The following is a 17,130-nucleotide window of genomic DNA, read 5'->3' as shown; positions in this document are numbered from 1 at the left end:
TGGCACTCCTTGGAAACTCTGTGGGGCAGTTTTACTCTGTCCTGTGGGGTAGCTATGAGCCAGGATTGACTTGACGGTAATGGGTTTGGCTACCCTTTCTTTTCAGCTGATAAATCAATTTTTGTAAAGCAGACCTTTTTCATAAAATATGTAAGTAATTTTCTTATGCATAAAGGGGATGTTCACTTTAGGTGAACAAATATTTAATTCAGGTTATTCTCCTTCATAAGGAGCTCTGGTGGCACATTGGTAAAGCAATCAACTGCTAACCGAAAGGTCGGTGGTTCAAAACCACCAGCGGTTCCATGGGACAAAGATGTGGCAGTCTGCATCTGTAAAGATGTATGTACAGCTTTGGAAACCCTATGGGGTCCTTATGAGTTGGAATCGACTCAATGGCAGTGGGTTTTTGGGTTATTCTCCTTCATGTAAGTTACTGGACTGAAGGTATTGTCTACTTCTATGTACAGATTTTATTAACTAAAATACCCCCAGGTGGAGTTACAAGGAAAGTTAGGTTGTACTTTATGTCTGCCTGCAGTGGATAATGAATAAATTCCTGAACCACCACAGTCAAATGAAATTTAACATTGCAAGACATGGGAACACAATATTGAAACATTGGTGGAATACACCTGTGGGATAAAATTTTACCAATGAAAATTGGTATTTTTCTGGCACAAATATGGTAATATATTATTAAAGAAATTTAGAAATTACCTAACCCCAAAATATACACATACATACTCAGGTTTTGATCCAGTTTGTTCTGGTTTGAACCCCTGCTGAGAATTTTCATTTCTAACAAGTTTCCAGGCCGTGCTAATGCTGCTGGTTAGGGACCAATTCTGAAAACCAATAGTAGAGCAAAAACCAAAACAAACTTGTTGCCGTTGAGTCAATCTCTGACTCATAGCGACTCTACAGGACAGAGTAGAACTGCCTCATAGGGTTTCCAAGGAGTGGCTGGTAGATTTGAACTGCCAACCTTTTGGTTAGCAGCCGAGCTCTTAACCACTGCACCACCAAGGCCCCACTAGTAGAGCAGTGGTTCTCAAAATTTATTATACATCTGGAGGTATCAGCTGGGGATCTTATTAAAATGTAGATTCTGAGTCAGTATATTGGGTTGAAATGCAAATTCTCGCAGGGCTTTGAACTGGAACATACCTAATAACACATGAAGTACATAAATATTTTTGAAAACTTATCAAGCCCCAACCTACTCCCAAATTAGAACCCAGCTGCTGTCAAGTTTACTCCAACTCATGGTGACCCCACATGTGTCAGAGTAAAACTACACTCCATAGGATTTTCAATGACCAATTCTTCAGAAGTAGATAGCCAGGCTTTCTTCTGAGGTCTTCTGGGTAGACCCAACCACCAACCTTTTGGTTAGCAGCTGACTGTGTTAATTATTTGCACCACCTAAGGACTCTACTTTCAAAATAGAATCCACAGACTGTGTGTTGGTATTTCCATATTATTTTTGACCACATCATCTCAGTAAATGTGTTTAAAATACTTAATTCTCTCCAGGAACTATCTTATAGTTCTTCTTTTCAGAAAAATGGTTTTAAAACTACTTACTCTGCTACAATAAATTTCTTCTGTGTGTGATGTGTCTATATCAACAGCATAAATATGGTCCCTGTAGGTGAAGAAAAATTAATATAAAGTCAAACACAACAAACACAAGTGTCAAGACAGTTTATTTTCTATTGAATGAAGTTAGATCTTATTCAAGACAAATAAATCCATATCCATGGTATTTAAAAAAAAAAAAAAAACAGACATTCCTATGCAAGAAAAAGAGCCCAGCCTACAAGAGACGTTCTGGATGACATTCAGCACCTTTCTGATGAAGCGCACATCTTGCTCTAAGGAACGCCTTTTATGGAAAACTTTTCTGTAGTCAGTATTCTTTCTGATACTAAAACTAAACTACAGCATCTGTATATATGCAGTTTAGGAAAAAGGACTTTGAACATTAAATTGGTCCAAAGACTGGAAGATAGACAGATTCACATGCCCTTTAAGTGTCTTCAAATCTATGTACCAAACCCTTGGTATTCAACCTGCCATATTTGCTCAGCAAGGGGTTTAATAAAAAGCTAATCTCCATCTTCACCTTTCTTTAGAAAACATATTTCCAGTCATAGCTTTGATGATTTGATCGACATGATGAAGGAAAAAAAAAAAAAAAAGATAATAGAGGTAAAATTATTTCCAGAAGCCATTCTTTTCTTCACACGATGATGGTCAATTAAGGTCTAAAATGTACTTTAGCTAAAGTTTCCATTTCTTCTGTTCACCTTCCCGCTTTGCTGAGAATTCGGTTCTCTTTACAATTGGCTGCCAATCTCTCCTTGGAAGGGGAGAAACAGAATCAGCAGCTCAGGTGTGGGGCTATATTTAAACATCCCCTTCTGTGTGAGCTGAGAACAAGGGTGTTTTTGTCTGAATTCAGAAGAAAGAAAAGAACTACTCTCAACTGGGAAGATGAGGGGCTAGTGAGGGAAAGCAAAACAGCTCATTTTCCCTTGAAATAATATTGACTTTTTCTAAAATGCAGGAAGTCCTGGGGCTGGGAAATTACCCACAGCTTTAAACTAGGACCTCAAGGCTCTGATGCAGACTTTCAAGTCCCCTCGTTATTAGAAAGAGAAAGAGAAAGGAAAAAATTATTTAGTTAAGATATGAGGCTTTCTTTTTCTTTTCTGTTCTTGGGAAATCTGTGTTTGCTACTGCTTTTAGGGAAAGCACAGCAGAGAAAAAAATAATATGAAAAGAACCTCTCTCATGTGAAAATACAAGGAGGGGGCAGGGCAGTTGGCTTACAAAATTCCCTTGCCCGCCATGGGACTGTGAGTGTGAGTGACTGTGTGAGTGTGTAAAAAAAAAAAAATTTTTTTTTTTTTTTTTTTGTGTGTGTAAGGGTGGTGAAATAGAGGATGGGGATCCTATTTTGAAAATTGTTGAACTGGAATATTTCTTCAAAATTTAGTAGGGTGCCAGAATCACCCTCCCCTTTAATTTCAAGGCAGTTTTATTGCATTTGTTTATTACTTGCTTTACTTTATTGGTGGTGCTGTGGTCAGACTCGTTATTGGAATGGAATTGCCCATTACTTCGGTATCAGGTTTGAGATGACTCTAGTCTTTTCCTTGCCCTGCCTCCCCTCAAAACTTAAGTAGGAGCTGACTATATGAATTGTAAATTAACAACTGATTAATATGCACTGGCAACTCCTTAGAAAGCTCTGGGATTGCCCCTTCTGGCATGGCCTGTTTATGTTAATTACCAGTTTAGAGATTTACCAAAAAAAAAAAAAGAAGAATTTATAAAGTGGATAATAATGAAGCAGAACTGAAAGGGGTTCTTGCCACCAAGCCTCACTTAATTCCTGGGTTCTGGATGGGACTTGGCTTCCGATTACTGACACCAATTGTCTAGAAGAACTGGGAAGCCTTTTTAAAACAGAACTGCATGAATGAAATCTCCTCTTGGACAATGGCGATCTTTTTCAACATCCAAAAGATCACATTACCCCAGCAAACAGAAACAGCGCTTTATGGAGTAAACCACAGACCAAGATCGGGGGTTATTCCCAGGATTCACACATCACGCTTGCCGAATTAAGTTATTTGAACATAAACTGACTTAATCCGAGATGACTTCCTCTTCCCCTGTCCGTGGATGCCAGGGTTTGAGCTTGGGGGAAGGATTTAACTTTAAATCATGTTACATGCTGCCTGGGAACCTGGATCTCTCAGGGCAATGTTGGGAAATGTGAAATTAAAAAGAGAGGAGAGGTCCTAAATATGGTGGCCACAGAGCTACTTTAGGGACTTTTTAAGCACAAATATTGAGGGAAGTGGCTGAGTATGGAGTGAAAATCAACATGCCACAACCCTGACAATTCTGTTTTATAGTTATAAAAAAATGACTTCTTTTTCCTTTTCCTTTGATTTCTTCTTCCTTTTTTTGAGGGTGGGAATTAGGATAAAACCATCTTGGTTTTAATGAGGTGGAATAATGGTCACCTTTAAGTTTGCATAACACCTTGCTCCTTACTCACCTGTACTACAGTCCACACCCATGCAAAATCACTGGGCAAAATGGCAGTCTGTTATGCCATTTTCCCCACCAGTGACACAAGTGCTAAGTGAAACATTCATGGCAGATTCTTGATCAACCTACTTCTCACAAATCCAATGTTTAATCATTTGCTCTGATCGGCCTTTAGGTAATTTAGTACAAATGTAATCTTCTAGGCCTGCTGCATCTAGAAAACTAAAAATGGTATTTAAGAAGCTGGTATTCTCCTAGAGAGGCAGCTACTGAGGACCTTATTGGCATGTTTTTTTTTTTTTTTAATTAATTTTGATTGTGCTTTAAGTGAAAGTTTACCAATCAGGTCAGTCTCTCATACAAAAATTTACATACACCTTGCCATACATTCCTAATTGCTCTCCCTCCAGTGAGACAGCACCGTTCTTCCCTCTACTTTCTCTCCTTGTGCCCATTCGGGTAGCTTCTGGCCCTCTCTGCCCTCTCATCTCACCTCCAGACAGGAGATGCCAACATAGTCTCATGTGTCTACTTGATCCAAGAAGCTCGTTCTTCACCAGTATCATTTTCCATCCCATATTCCAGTCAATCCCTGTCTGAAGAGTTGGATTTGGGAATGGTTCCTGTCTTGGGCTAACAGAAGGTCTGGGGACCACAGCCTCCGGGGTCCTTCTAGTCCCAGTCTGACCATTAAGTCTAGTCTTTTTATGAGAATTTGGGGTCTGCATCCCAGTGCTCTACTGCTCCCTCAGGGGTTCTCTGTTGAGTTCTCTGTCAGGGCAGTCATCGGTTGTGACTGGGCACCATCTAGTTCTTCTGGTCTCAGGCTGGTGTAGTCTCTGGTTTATGTGGTCCTTTCTGTCTCTTAGGCTCATAATTACCTTGTATTTTTGGTGTTCTTCATTCTTCCTTGCTCCAGGTGGGTTGAGACCAATTGATGCATCTTAGATGGCTGCTTGCTAGCATTTAAGACCCTAGATGCCATTCTCCAAAGTGGGATGCAGAATGTTTTCTTAATAGATTTTATTATTAGCATGCTTTTTAATGAGTGCCCACAATGGTTATTTTCTTTGGCAGCAGCTATTAGAAGTTTATTTTAATACCAGGGGAAATAGTACTACCTCTACTGCTCAGTGGGCAGCACAGTACAGCAAGTAATAGCACAGCATCTAGACCAAGATCAACACGGTTCAAATCCTGCCTCCATCATATTGGCCTGGTCATTTAATCTCTCTGTACCTTGGCTTCCTCCCCTAAGACATGGGATAATAATAGCTCCTTCTCATAGGGCTGTTTGAAGACCTGAATGAGTTAACATTTATAATGAATTTACAATTTTATTTGCAACTTACAGGGCACACATAACTGTTATGTTCTATGTAAGTATTTGTAAAACAAAAATAAAAATTGTTTTGGCATTGGTCTCTGTGACCAAACCTGGAGTACTTTCAGGGTGTTTAGAAAATGTTTTTTTAATTTCATATTGCAAAGTGTGTAATCTCAGAACATCGACGTACTTTAAAAGAATCATGCACTGTTGTTGTTTACCTCTCATTACCTATGTTCATAGCCAGGTATCACAAACATAATTTCTATTTCATCTTCCTAGCATGAAATGATTAATCAATCTAGACACAGGTAAGATCACAATGGAACCCTATAAGAAAGGTAGTGCTCCCAGTCACTGTTCATTTATAACCATTCTGAATGGGCTATATAATCCAAAAATGGGGGAATCATATATTGATGGAATCCCAAAGAACTTCATTAAGATAATCTAATCCAACCTCTCATTTAACAAAGAAAATTTATGGGCAGATAAATTGTCATCCAACTAAATTAAGGGCAGAATTAGAACAAAAGCCTAAATCCATGTGATCCCTGTTCAGGCAGTACTCGTCACATGCCATTCAGTCTTAATATATGAACTGTCTAAATAACATTTCCTCAGTGGATGAGTAGTCTCTTAGTAGATAGAGTCAGATAAAAAACCTTTCTCATATATATGCTTTCATTGGATACCATTGCCATTCTGTTAACACATGACACATACTGATGTTCACTGCACAAATGAAAACAGATTTAATACACACACACCTACACACACACTACATAATACATGTTTATACATTCAACTCAATTTAACAAACAAGTATCAAGGAGTGAAGCACTCTACTGGGTGCTGAGTAAATATTTGCATATATGTCCTGGATAAACAGTGGGTTATTTGGGTTTAAGCTTCAAAATAAGCAATGACTTTACCTAAATCCACCTGAAGTTAAACAGACACAGAAAATCTTGAAAGAACGATTGCTTGACAAACCAAAGTAGCCTTTAAATTAAATAAGACTTTGTGTGGGAACTTCAAAATCTGAAAAACGATGCATAGCCAGGACTCTGGACTTTTGAACGTACTGAAGGCAGATGTGAAGAAAAAGTCACTTACCGAGCAGCAACGTAGAGGGTTCTATTCATGATCATAATCATCTGGATGTCCAGTCTGTGCCTCTGTGTGGTGTTCCGTCCTGGCTTGTGGCCCACAAACACCGGATACTGTTTTGTATCTGTGAAAAGAGAAGACAGGGCAAGAGAGGGAAAAAGAAATCAAGCCAAGAGATGACAGGGCGGGGGTGGTCGAGTGGGTGAAAAGACAAAATCATGTGCCACCATTTCCATCAGACAGACTAGTATTCTTTAAGACTCATCAAGTTACAGTTTCATTTCCAGATGATAATAAGTAATAAGCCTGGATTTAGAGTTCTAAGTGTCACAATTTCTTACTTGACTCTCTTTCTAGGGGTTAAACCTGCTAGTGAACCCTTTGCATGAAGGTGTTCTTTTCTCCCACAGTTTTCTTTTCTTCTTCTGTAGAGTGCTAAGCCCAAGGGGCAGTCTGCCAAAGATCTTGTCTCGGGACAAAACTATTTCAAAGCAGCCTTCCCATCAATCACCACAAAGGCAATGTGGTCTGGAGGCGAGAGCCTTCGTCCAGGAGCCAGAAGAAAAATACAGTCTCCACAGGCGTCCAGTTGGAATAATCCACTATTGAAGCCTGCCCCATTAGGTTGGTTGGCATTCTAGGAACTGTGGGAAGTTCACTCTTGAGTTGAGCAATTGGCTAATCTCACAGAAATAGGGGCTTTGACAGGACAGGGTCAAATTGAGTGTAGCCAGTAGGGTGGATCTGGAATTTTCCCTGACTTGGGCAGTCAATAAGCATATTTCTTTTTTCCAACAGTTCTCTTTGATAAAAAAAAAAAAAAAAAAAAAAAAAAAATTTTTTTTTTTTTTGTAATAATATTTGACCTTTAGAAATACCTACATTGCAACATCTCTGCCTTTAAACCTATAATCTCCAGAACTCTGGCAATCTTCCAAAGAAACTAAGGCGGAAAGAAAGATGAGTCAAATTTAAAAGGCAGTTGATTTCCAGGGGTGTAAATAATGAATAGAAAACCATTCACAGATTGATGCTCAGACCCCCACAACTTCCGTGCTCCAGCATCTGAGCACTACCCAGAGTAGGTATCTTATTAGAGGGCCCCGATATATTTCACTCACCATCAGGCTTGGTTTGAGATTAACGTGTGCTTTTCCTGCTCTGAAACTTCATTTACTTATTCACCCATGAGCTTGCTAGAACAATGCATGTTCCTCTACTATCATGGACTTGAGCGATCATTTAAGTATGATTCTCAGGAGCATATTAGAATTAAAGAGCCTTTTGTACGTGACACGAAAGACAGATAATCTTTTTGAGTTGAAATAGTTAAATGCTTATAAGCTTTTACACCTTGAGTTAGGTGGACTCTGCCACTTTGACAGTGATGATCTTGAAGCATGTAATTTGGTCCATCATCATGCCCTTTGACCTTTTAATCTCTAGTTGTTTTCTCAGTCTTGCCTCCTCATCTTTATATAAATATATCTTCTTTTTCAACCCAGAGGGTCCAGAAAGACTTGGGCATCGAAGGAATTGCTAGTGTCCCATACTAACGTTCACCACCCTTTGCCAGGTTCACTCAGTTTTTGTTTTGAGATAATTACTGAGAAATAAATATTTGGGGAAAATGTTCTCTATCACCTTTACTGTGATAAAATACTTTGTCTTCTGGAGGGCAGGAAAAAAGTACTAAGTTGGCTGTTCTGTCCAACACACAGGTAGGACTTTCCTCTTCTGAGGAGACAACTGAATTCTTAATCATGTTGCTTATCTACCCCTGACAATAATGCAGAGACCAACAGAAAGTCTATAAACTGTTCAAATAGGTCCTTGGTGAATTAAAAATCACCCTCAACCCAAGTCTGGCAAGATACAACTTCTAAGTCTAAAAAAAAAGACTTAATTTTTTGTTTCTAACTTACTCTAAAACACTCATTATTTTTTGCTCATACCTTGTAACAGTGTCCTTATATTAATTACATATGAAAATGTATAGCACTGGCAATACCTGAATGCCAGTGACATTCTCCCATACAGCTGGTTTAAGTCAGGATCAGTCTCCACGTAGTAGTTGAGACTTGATCGACTGTATTATGAAAAGTTTCAAATCTCACACAGATGCGTCTCCACGAAAACATTTAATGGAGTTAGAGAACAGTCATCCCAGTAATTTGACTAGATGTGAATTACCCAGTTTTGTCATCCACATGAGTTAAAATGACTAACAAATTCTCTTACGTTATATATATATATTCTTAGTGAATAATATTTTACTGTGTTTTTGGTAAGGTTTACACAGCAGCTTAGGTCCCATTCAACAGTTTCTACACAAGTTGTTCAGTGACACTGATTAGACTCTTCACAATATGTGAACAGTCTGATTATTTTCGTTCTGGTTGTTCCATTTCTATTAATCTAGCTTCCCTGCCCCTTTACATTCTCACCTTTATTTTAAACTATTGCCTGTTTGTTCTCATGTAGGTGATTTTTAAAATAAATCTCCTATATTTTTTAATACTTTTATTGTTTACTGGTTGATGCATGCTAAAATGTCCACAAAGAGAGGAAGCAAGAGTAAAACTGTGGGTACTCACAGTTGCCATGCGAAATACTGATTGGCTCAGAATCTTCTGGGAAACCAGCCCCAGCAAAGTGTAGCAGTGTGAAATATAGCAGCAAGGCTTCTGACCTCATAGTAGTTCAGCGGGGAGACTTGACTTCTCTACTTCACCCTGCCAAAGAGCAGAAGAGGCATTTATTTATTTATTTTTGCAAGTCAGCTTTATTCAGTTCCATAAAATGAAATGACCTTGAAGATAAATTCAGGAGAAAAGGGCCACTGCTTCCCACCTTTCCCATTGTGAGCTCACTGGCTACTGTGTTTTAGAGGAACCTGTATCCATTGCCCACTGCACCTCCTTCCTCATGAACCTGAGCCTTTTTGGAAAGCTCTCCTCAAACGCCTGACACACAGCCTTAGTTCCTTTGTCCTAAGCCATCTTTAAGGCCATTACGGGCTGTTATTTCACAATTGAGAAACTCTACATTCCAAAACAGGTGGACAACTGAAAAGCATGTTCTTTTTTCTTTTTAAAGTAAATACTTTCCTTTTTCTCAGCAGGCCTGCAGAGAGAGATTAAAAATTACCATCCCCCAAACATGTGTTGTGTGGCCAGTCCGTGATCTTTCAAAAATTTGTAGTTGCCAATATTGAAAAATTAGATTTTCAGTAATAATCCAGATTTCCAACTTCTTTGGACAAATCAGAATCTGTTATACTAACCTAAATGACAGTTCTCCTCAGAAACCACACCCCTACCCCAATGCGCGCGCGCGCACGCACACACGCACACCTAGAGCTCACATGGAAAACTGGCCCTGTTCTTTCATATCCACTACCTATGTCACCCCCTTAGCTGAGATTCTGTTCCCTGGTTAATATAATTCCACAGTGACCTTGGACATAAATAAAGTGACACCATAATCTCTCTGTTTAAAAAAGAAATCAATGTACCCTTTCAGACCCTGTGAAGAATACGATAGAGAAAATCTAAATCCACATCCTTAAATGGTATTGTTGATTTAAAAAATTATATCCATATATATTTTAGTTTCAATTACTACCTTGCAATAAAACAAGAGTGAATAAAAATGCCAAAACGTACTATTGTTTCCAACTGTATTTTCTTAAAAATGTTTTTTATGTACAGAAAAATTATCCTAAATCTTGGAAATAAAAACAATCCCACGTGGGGCCACTAGATACAGTGAAAGAAGACTCATAATACAGTAAAATCACATAATTCTCAGGCACATTTTTAGTGAGTGTTGATCTACCAAGGAAATTAATGTAAAATGGGGATATCTTTTCATCTTTCCAGAGTTATAAAGCCTTTGAAGTAGCCTGCCAGAGATTATCTTTTTTTTAACAAAGCTATTTTATGGTGGCCCATCAATCATTTAAGATTTGTGTGTGTAGAAAAGTCAAACGTAGTAACTTAGGTGTCTTTGAAAGTTAATTTAGCAAACAAATGCTAACTTGTGCTTTTTAGAACACCACTTAATATTAGATACCTGTGTCTCTCTTCTTCGTGCCAAAAAAAGCATTAACAAGTCCCGAGTGTTGCATTGCAACTTATAATTTCACAGACACAGCTGGGGCTTAATCATTTCTTCAATTGAAAAGTGCACAATAATTAATTTGCTTTATCTTGAAAATCAAAGAGGGAGAGAGGTTGAGAGAAAAGCCCTAAACAATTCCTTATCTCCATCTCGGATGTGTAGACTAAAATTAAACTTTAAATGATTACTTGTTCACAAGGGCGATCCATTACCAAGAGACATGAACATGTATTTATAGACAGGTTAAAAGCAAAGGTCTGTTCATTCATTTGCCAGTTCTCCATATTAAGGAGAATCTGAACCTCAGGGAAAAAGGTTCTGAGGTGCCCCTATTTGCTTCTCATGGCTCCTCTTCAGTATAACATGAAAGGGGAGGAATCAATAACAGGAGAAAGTAAAACATAAACCAGACACCAGTCAGCTGTTACATTTTGAATGAGAAAATGTAATATGGGGAAAAATAAGAAGCAGTAACATTCACCAAAGGCTCAAGAGCTGCATTTTAATATTACACAGAAGCACATTACCTCAGAGAGTTTGCAACACGTAAAAGAAGAATAAAAAAGACTCGAAAGTTTGAGTCTCGTTCCTTTAGAAATCATGGGAAATAATGCTCATTTTTTAAAGATTAAGTTTTCTTGAATGACAAACTAATCTCGATCCTTCCACAATTACATTCATCTTTGTACACATGGCACCTACAAGCTGACAAGACAAAGTCCTGCTAGTATATTATACCCCCCAGTTTTAGTTCTTTCGTCTTAAGATTGAATGAGTCAGATGAGAAATTCACAAACCCAGAAGCCAGCAGGAAAAGCAATACATACAGAAGAAATACATTATGCAATCCAATGGCTTCTTTTACTACTTAGACACAGCAAGGATCATGGCAGAGATGGGTCATTTAAATATCTCCAGGTTTATAGTGGGGCTCTAGGCCAGGAGAAATAGCTGTTTTATGTGTGTTTCTATCCTATCATCAGCTAGGTAACACATCTACCCGATGGATGAATGTGTTTTGCGTACTGACTAATCTTGGCCCGTCTGCAGGAACACTTCAAAATTTTCTTCACCTGATGTTTTGATGCATTATTCCCTTCCTCCTCAACCTTGGGTCCTAACCCTTGTAAATATGTAGACAATACACTTTCTTGTTGAAATGATTACTCTGGGGAGAGATCCCAGTTCTATCACGTGGTCATTTCTCATCCTGCAGAAGATGAGCTGGGTGTTCCCTCTAAGACTACAGGGATACAGACTTGTACCACACCTCAGGAAAGAAAACAAACAGAACTTTCCATTGAGTTTCAAAACCTGGAGCTAGCTCAGTTGCCACAATTAAAGAGGCTATTTAGGTAATTTTCAAAACTCTGAAAAGTGCTACCTGCATACAGCATATTTATGGGTAACTGTAATTTTTTTGTTTTTGTTTTTGCAGACATTTGTCGATTTCCCTGTCTGTGGCTGGGCTTATACAGGCTAAATATGGCTTAGGTTTAAGGAACTGTCCAGAAAATCATACAAGGGAAGGTTATCAGTATGAAAGATTCTAAACAAAAACAGTTACTTCCTCTTATGCCTGAATTTTCCATATAATTATCTCAACCTTCCACTTTTCTTAGCCTGAATAGAAATGGCCTTTGTAAAATACACCATTATTATAAAGTCAAAATCCTACTCTGTGCCTCGGCCCACAAAATTCATGGAAAACCTTAAGAACCTTCTTAATTTTAATAGGAACTGTTTGGTGAATTTATTAGTTCTATTCTTTTTTTTATTTAGGCTCATCTAAAATTAATTACACAATTTTATTATGAGTCAGATGGGAAAGGTTTGTGTTGACTTTCCACGTAATCTGAGTCCAGACAAAAATACCTTCTACTGTAGCTTTCCCTCTGAAGTCCTCAAGGCCAAACTGAATAACAGAACTGTGATACACAACTGGCATTGGGGCTCTTGGCTGCCATGAACCAAATGAATTGTGCCACGAGCTACTTGGCCAGGGATGGCCTTCAGGTATTTCAGACTAAGGAACAAACATACACACTAATACAAAAGGTTAAAAAGAGGTTTGTCTGAAAATCCTGTGAATGCATTTGCCTTGATAATTTTTTTTTTTTTAATAATCAAATCTTGTCACTATCTGGAGCTTCCATCCACCTCTACTTGCCAAGCCCCCCTAGTTATTCAGCTGGTCACTGTGTCAACAAAACACAGAGCAAAGGGAATGTCAGTGGTGCTGAGAACAATGTAAGTTGGAGAACGAGGTTATAAATTGCCACATCTTACTTTGATCAACCAGAGTAATTTAAGAAGAGCCACAAGGGCTAGGAAACCATGACAAGCCTACCCAGCCAGACACGCCCAACCCTAATACTAGTTCTAAACTTCTGTCCAACTATTTCCCCAAATCTGCCCCAGAAAATCATGCCAGGGCTCACAAACTGATAGCACTTGGGACAAAGACTTAGAAACAAATCTGAATTAGTTGCCAGAATTGGGGGGGGGGGTGCGGGGGGTGGGAAGGAGATTAAAAATACAACTCCAGATTTCTGGCTTCTTAAAAAGTAAAAAATAATCAGAGATCGGCTTTGTTGGCCTACATTCCACATGGCTACACTCTAGCATGGCTGCCCAAGGTCAAGGGGCTTGCCTCCTCCTGCTGGAAACATTCCCACCACTTCCCATTGTCTTACAAAGCTTACCTCACCCTGCTAATCCTTGAAGACATTGAGGGAGACCTATATGCCACCCAGGTAAAGGACATACCCACTGCTGCATGAGGCTATCTGTAAGTTCTCTGTGTCACGTTTAGCAAGTGGACCTAATGGGACTCAATGTCCATACACACAGATGAACTTTGTTTTAAAGACTCAACAGGGCAGCTCCACACACTGACTGCATGTCCAGCTGCAGCAAAGAATGCATCGACAGGTTTGACTGTATGAATAGAACTTGGGTCGGATTTAGTACATGCGCGTTGGTATCTAGTGAACATTCTAATAATGAGTGGTAATGATAAGAAAAATAATTTATGGTCACTTGCGAAAAGCACAATGGCCTTGATAATAACTCTAAGTATGGCCTTAAAATAAAGAGGAAATCATAGTTAGTGGCACTTTCTTTTCCAGAGGAAATTCATTTCACTGCCATGTGTAGTCATTCCTTTAAAAAGTACATTTTCTACATACATCATAGGAAGTCGTTAAGGTAATCAATAATTCACACTGTTATTAATAGGAGGAAGGTCACTCTAACCGTGTGACCCAGGGCAAGACATGTAGCCTTCCTGGCTCTGTTTCCTCATCTATAAAATGAAAGGACATGGAATGTGACGGTCTATAAAAACTCCTCCAGGCTCTGAGCTGTAACTATTCTAGGTGGTTCTGCCCAGCGAACAAGGGGGGGTGGATGTGTGATAGTGGTTAGGGAGGACAGCACTCAGAGTGCTTGAGCCAGGTCAATCTATTGTAACACTCCATGTAACACATTTCCAAGGCCATGGGCACCAGATGGTGTTGTAGGGTTGGAGCTAAAGGAGGACCAAGGCAGTCCAAGAAGCTGAGAGAGGATGGGGCCTGGAGCTCCAGATGCCCTCTCTGGTTCAGGTCTCTTTGCCCTAAAAGCACTGGGAAATATAGCTGGGCTTTGGTTGTTGGAGTGGCAGGCACTGAGATCACAACAGAGGTCTGCAATAAAGTCCCCTGCTCCTGGGCCTGTATTCTCTCTGAAGTGAACTAGGGCATAGGGCTCATTGTTTCTACACTCTCTACTAATAACCCCTCAACTGCAGGCAGTTTGGAAACTCTAGGGGTAACTAGGGTGTCACTGTGTAGCATTGTACATGGCAAACGGAAGGGGCGGAGCAAACCATCTTCAATGTGTCAATGAGAGAACTGCAGTGGGGACAGAATGAAAAGTTGTGAAACGTTAACTGAGGCAGAGCAGAGAATTCACAGCATGTTATACTACCTAGTTTCAATATCAGGACAAAGTTCAAATCTAGTAAGTAGTCCTAAACTGCCAAGGTGAATGCTGTTGTTACCATTTAATCATATTTGGAATTTAGTTGGGTTTTACACTAAGTGTAATATTTTCATTTTTATTATCCCCAGCTTTCTCGTCTCGTCTTCCTCTTTACAGTGTGACTTTTCTTTAAAAATCTAAACTGAAGTTGGCCTAAAAGCTCCTTACTAGGAATCAAACTATTGCTTAGAGCAAAAATAGGGTTTGAATTCCTCTGTCCCACTTACTAGGAGTCCCTGAGAGGAACAAATGGTTAACACATTTGGCTGCTAACTGAAAGATTAGAGGTTTGAATCCCCCTACAGGTGCTTTGGAAGAAAGGCCTGGTGGTTTACTTCTGAAAATTCAGCCATTGAAAACCTTATGGAGCACAGTTGTACTCTCAAACACATGGGGCCACTATGAGTCAGAGTCCACTTGATAGCAACTGGAGGAGCCGTAATTTATGGCAAGATGCTTAAGCTTGCCCAATCTCAGTTTCCCCATCTTCAGAGTGGGCAGAATTTGTTGTGAGGATTAAGTGCGATAATGTACATAAAAACTGTAGCCCTTGGCTGGGGACCAAGGTCTCGGGGGACATCTAGCTCAATTGGCATAACATAGATTATAAAGAAAATGTTCTACATCCTACTTTGGTCAGTAGTGTCAGGGGTCTTTTGGGGTCCTAAAAGCTTGTTAGCAGCCATCTAAGATGCTCCACTGGTATCACCCTGTCTGGAGCAAGGAGGAATGAAGGAAACCAATGACTCAAGGGAAAGATTAGTCCAAAGGACTAATGGACCACAACTACCACAGCCTCTGCCAGACTGAGTCCAGCACAACTAGATGGCGCCCAGCTACCACCACCAACTGCTCTGACAGGGATCAGATTAGAGGGTCCTGGACAGAGCTGGAGAAAAATGTAGAACAAAATTCTAATTTACAACAAAAGACCAGACTTATGAGTCTGATAGGGACTGGAGAAATCCCAAGAGTGTGGCCCCCGGACACCCTTTTAGCTGAGTAATGAAGTCACTCCTGAGGTTCACCCTTCAGCCAGAGATTAGACAGGCCCATCAATCAAAATGAGACCAATGGGCACACAAGCCCAGGGGCAAGGATGAGAAGGCAGAAGGGGACAGGAAGCTGGGAAGGCGGAACCCAAGGTCCAGAAGTGGAGGATGTTGACACGTCGTGGAGCTGGCAACCAATGTCACAAAACAATATGTGTATTAATTGTTTAATAAGAAACTAATTTGCTCTAGGAAACCTTGGTGGCATAATGGTTAAGAGCTATGGCTGCTAACGAAAAGGTATAAACCTTCATCTAAAGCACAATTAAAAAAAGAAAAAATTGAAGTCCTCAATAAATGTTTGTTCATTCCCTAGTTGAGATAACAAAAGTGTCTTTTAATAGTTTTTTCTTGAAACTCCTTCAAAAATTCTTAGAAAGCCTCCATATTAGCTCCTGGTGCTTTACTGCTTCAGTGGAAAGAGGAGACCCCACCCCTTCCCTCAGGTCACTAAGGGTCTGGTCTCCAAAGGTGGGCACCTGGGAGAGGTAGGAGAGTCTCTGTCATCAGTAATTCATGTTGTATGGGTTTCTTTCTTTCTTTCTTTTTTATTGTACTTTAGGTGAAAGTTAACAGCTCAAGTTAATTTCTCATACAAAAATTTATACACACATTGTTATATAACCCTAGCTGCTATCCCTATAATGTGACAGCTTTTTTTAAAAAAATGTCAACCATGGCACTCACATTCATGAAAAGGAAAATAATAATGTGGAAAATAGGGAAAGGATGGGATGGGAGGAGATGCTTACTGAACACTGTATGTTGGGTATACATCATCACAGCAACCCAGGAAGACAGGTCTTATTTTCTGCTCTGTACTTGGGAGGAAACTGAGGCTCAGAGATGTTAAGTAACACGCCTAGCAGCACATTTAAAAGGGGAAAGCCAGGATTCAAACCCGGGTCTGTGTGACGCCAAAGCTGTGTCCTTCCCAGTACATCAAAGAAAGGGGAACAAGAGGGAGGATGGAAAGAGGGAGATGCCGGCGTGAATGGCAAGTGCACTTAAGATGATAGTCGAATATAGGCTGATGCATCTCTACCTGCGTGGACAGAATGGCTGAAAGTCCCTAATGGCTTCAGTAATAAACATCTATAAAAGGAGTACACAGTTGCTTCCAAACATGCAGGCTTGCAAAGGTTCATTCCACTTTATGGCCCCATTAAAACCTACTGCGGGCTTAAGGTGATGGAAAGATGCAAATGCTTCTCAACCACAGTTTTAGGAGGACTTGATTATCCCATGATTTCACGATGTTAAGTGGTACCACTTTCCTCCCTCACTAGTGATGTTTTAAAGTCAATACATTATAGAGAACAGTGTCTGTTATGACAGATAAGAACAAGGCTGCCTGCTCCAGTGACTGATAAGATAAACAGATTTGGTCACCGCTCGGGTCTGAGTAAGTGA

The 17,130-nt window shown here is 39.7% G+C and overlaps 1 protein-coding gene across 3 annotated transcripts in view; it reads right to left on the bottom strand.

Moving 5' to 3' along the window:
* Positions 1–17,130, bottom strand: part of SEMA6A (semaphorin 6A) — a 153,042-nt gene that overhangs the window by 61,336 nt on the left and 74,576 nt on the right. For all 3 annotated transcript variants that reach the window (XM_049873611.1, XM_049873612.1, XM_049873613.1), the window contains exons 2-4: positions 9,112–9,249; positions 6,521–6,638; positions 1,591–1,651 (exon numbers count right to left, since the gene is read on the bottom strand). In XM_049873611.1, coding sequence (XP_049729568.1) covers positions 1,591–1,651; positions 6,521–6,638; positions 9,112–9,211 — 279 coding nt within the window. In that variant the 5' untranslated portion in view covers positions 9,212–9,249. The remainder of the gene's footprint in view (positions 1–1,590; positions 1,652–6,520; positions 6,639–9,111; positions 9,250–17,130) is intronic.

This window comes from Elephas maximus, chromosome 2, assembly GCF_024166365.1.
Source record: "Elephas maximus indicus isolate mEleMax1 chromosome 2, mEleMax1 primary haplotype, whole genome shotgun sequence".
NCBI lineage: Eukaryota > Metazoa > Chordata > Mammalia > Proboscidea > Elephantidae > Elephas > Elephas maximus.
Note: the sequence above shows the minus strand (reverse complement) of the source record. Positions and strands in the feature narration are given on the sequence as shown.